Here is a 3,416-nt window from a genome sequence, read left to right as displayed (position 1 = left end):
ATCTAGGGTGAAATTGTGTATAAATGTCTATGGATATGCAGGAATACACATGTCCATGCATGAAATCGGTCAGTTTAATGATCAATCAGGTTGGGAGAAATGAATAAAGACAGCAATGTGTAGTGTTTACTGTAAGTTCCTTACGGGTATAAAGAAAAGTTCTTCTGCAGCCTCATTTAACACGTGTGGGAAGACGTGCCAGACGAGACACATTATTTGACTGGATGTCAATTCCCCAATTATGAGTGGGGCCATCCCCTGCCTGGCCGACTCTGCCTCTGAGCTTCCTCCTTCCTTAGCAACCTCCCTCCCCACCCCGGCCACTACATCCCATGCCTCCCCGTGCCCCCCCCATCCCACCTGCCCTCCCTTCGCTCCCTCCCTCGCCTCAGGCACTGCAGCTCTCCCACCAACTCCATCCCTTCTCTTCCCCAGGCCCAGGACCCCCAGCCACATGGACCCCAGCAACGTCACCTGGGTGGCCGAGTTCCGCCTGCTGGGCATGGCCCACGGCCCCGGCCTGGAGGCCGCGCTCTTCATCCTCTTCCTGGCCTTCTACGTGCTGGCCCTGCTGGGGAACCTGCTCATCCTGCTGGCCATCCTGGCCTCCCCCACCCTCCGCACCCCCATGTATTTCTTCCTGGGCAACCTGTCCACGTTCGACCTGCTGTTTCCCTCCGTGAACACCCCCAAGCTGCTGGGGATCCTCGTGGGGCAGGGCCGTGGCATCTCCCTGCCGGGCTGCGGGGCCCAGGTCTTCTTCTACCACGCTCTGGGCTGCACCGAGTGCCTCCTGTACACGGCCATGGCCTTCGACCGCTTCGTGGCCATCTGCCTCCCCCTGAGGTACAGCGCCGTCGTGAGCCCTGGGCTGTGCCGCTGCCTGGCGCTGGGCACCTGGCTGGGCGGCCTCGTCCACGGCAGCGTGCTCACGCTCCTCGTCTTCAGGTTGCCCTACTGTGGCCCCAACCAGGTGGACAGCTTCTTCTGTGACATCCCCGTGGTGCTGAGCCTGGCCTGTGCCGACGCCTCCCTGGCGCAGACGGTGAGTTTCACCAACGTGGGCGTGGTCGCCCTGGTGTGCTTCCTCCTCATCCTGTCGTCTTACACCCGCATCGTGGTCTCCATCCTGCGCATCCGCTCCTCGGAGGGCAGGCGCAGAGCCTTCTCCACCTGCAGCGCCCACCTCACCTCCATCGTCCTGTTCTACGGCCCGGTGATGGTGGTCTACCTGAGACCCGCCTCCACGCCGTGGCTCGATGCCGTGGTTCAGGTGTTCAATAACGTGGTCACCCCTTCCCTCAACCCACTGATTTACTCCTTGAGGAACACAGATGTGAAGATGGCGCTGAGGAAGACGCTGACTCGGGTGCCCAGCCTCTGGGATCAAAGGACCAGACACAATTGACTCCTCACGTTTCATGTGTCTCTTGTCAGTCTTGAACTCAGGGTCTGGACGCTGTCCCTGAGTGCTTCTTTTGCCCACGCTCTGCCACTTTGAGCCCCAGCACCACTTCCAGGTTTCTGTTAGTTAATAAGCCACGCGTGTCACAGCCTTTCATGCCCTGGCTGGCTTGGAACTGTGATCCTGTGCAGGTGTCTCCACCACACCCAGCTCTGCATGTCTTTTGGGAAGGTTTCAAGTCCCCTGTTTTGTCCTCACTGTATTGCCAAGGATGAGAGGGCGAGGTTTCCACCTCTCTTTTGCCCAGAGCTGCGATGGTTCTGCTGTAGACCTGCACCTGCCCCTTCCACACGGCTCTGCGCCATCCAGGTATCATACATGCCAAGAAGCGTACTGACTCTCTTTCTCACATCTGTTCCCGCTGAAGTGCCCATTGCTGGATTTTTCCCAAAATGGCCAGTTCTAGAGGCCATGGGCTGTCCTCTGCCTCCTGACCTCCCTTCCCTTCCAAAGTTCCTACCATGTCCTACCCAAGAGCCTGTCTCTGCACTCCAGATATCTGTTGGAGTTGCCAAGGCTGACATGTTGAGGTGGGATTGCTTGTGGTTGAAACAATTGACCTCCAGTCTGTAACTCATGTGACTTAGTTACATTTTACTCCCACACAAGAACTGAGTTCTGAGCTTTCCTTCTTGGCTCTGGGGAATGATGCACTCAGGTACCATGTGTTCTATCTCCAGGGAGACGTTGCTCATCAAACTGTGGTTTAAAATAGGAAGAAGGAGCTTGTAACTTTGTAATGTCTTTTTTTTGTTGTTTGTTTCTCTTTTATTTGTCAGTCCTGGGCTTGATCTCAGGGTCTGAGCACTGTCCTTGGAGTTTCTCAAGGCTTGAGCTCTACCACCTGAGCCTCAGCACCACTCCCATATTTTTTTCTACGTATGTGGTACTGAGGAATGGAACCCAGATCTTCACATATGCTAGGCAAGCACTCTACACTAGGCCAAACTCCTGACCCTGTAATGTCCTTTTGAGCTGGAGATTGCTGTCTGTTGTGTGCACTTTCCAGTTCTCAAAGTGTAGAATACTTATGAGCAGTGGAAACGAAACTGTGTGCAATATTTATTGCCAATTTTGGAATCTATTAACCTTTATGTGTTTACATCCAATGAAATTAAATTGAAGACAAGGGCCTATCTATAGAGATTAATGTATTCAAAGGCCTGGATTTAGCTGAAAATGCCAGTTTGATCAGCATTGGTATAGGATAGATGATGATAAACGTATGTTGTTTGTTCTGACTTTGTTAACGTTGTGTTTCCCTACTAGGTAGACGCTCTGCCCTGCCTACCCCTTTCCCCCAGTCTTATCGACTGTCCTAGTGTATATTTATTTTACAATAAGAGAAAAACCCCAAGACCACATTAATATCCATAGACAGGCTATCTTTACCCAAAAGTAACCCCAAGGTTCTCCTTTGGTACTCTACCAAATTAGAGGGTCAGACAGGTTTTAATTCTCTATTATAATAGCTGTCTACCTCCCAGTCTGCTTGCTGTGCATTATTTACTGTTCCAAATACTTTTCAGGATCCACTGAAGTCTGGAACATATCCTCTATTACAGCAGCTGGCACTTTTTGTACCTGTGTAGCCATTGTCACTGGGGTGCATGGCTAGCGCACTGGTAACCGTTGCAGAAATAGGCACTGATTAGAAAAGAATAGCGTGTGCTCTTCCCCCTTGATGGTATTCATGTGGTCACCCACTGACTCGCCAGTTTTGACCCCTCCACCTGACTGGCGCAGTCAGAAACCAAGAAGAGTGTTCATCCGATGGCCTCCCAGAAGATGAAATGGAGGAAATTTCTTAGGGCAAGCCCCCTGGCTCTCTCTGCTTTGAATCGCCTGATTTCTTCCTCCACGGGCAATTACATGGCAAAATTCCTTGCTCGGACCATCTGATTGGGAAGTTTGTTGTCCCTGCACAATCTATCGTGGTAGAATCTGCACG

General features: G+C 52.3%; 1 protein-coding gene across 1 annotated transcript; it reads left to right on the top strand.

The window, feature by feature from the left end:
* The first annotated feature begins 454 nt into the window (after positions 1-454).
* Positions 455-1,408, top strand: LOC150045429 (putative olfactory receptor 10D4). Its single transcript, XM_090319309.1, has one exon. The coding sequence runs from the start codon at positions 455-457 to the stop codon at positions 1,406-1,408; it is 954 nt and encodes a 317-aa protein (XP_090175435.1).
* Positions 1,409-3,416: the final 2,008 nt, after the last annotated feature.

The sequence above is a fragment of the Megascapheus bottae genome, chromosome 27 (genome assembly GCF_031878675.1).
Source record: "Megascapheus bottae isolate mThoBot1 chromosome 27, mThoBot2.hap1, whole genome shotgun sequence".
NCBI classification, from domain to species: Eukaryota; Metazoa; Chordata; class Mammalia; order Rodentia; family Geomyidae; genus Megascapheus; species Megascapheus bottae.
This window is presented reverse-complemented; position numbering and strand designations above follow the sequence as displayed.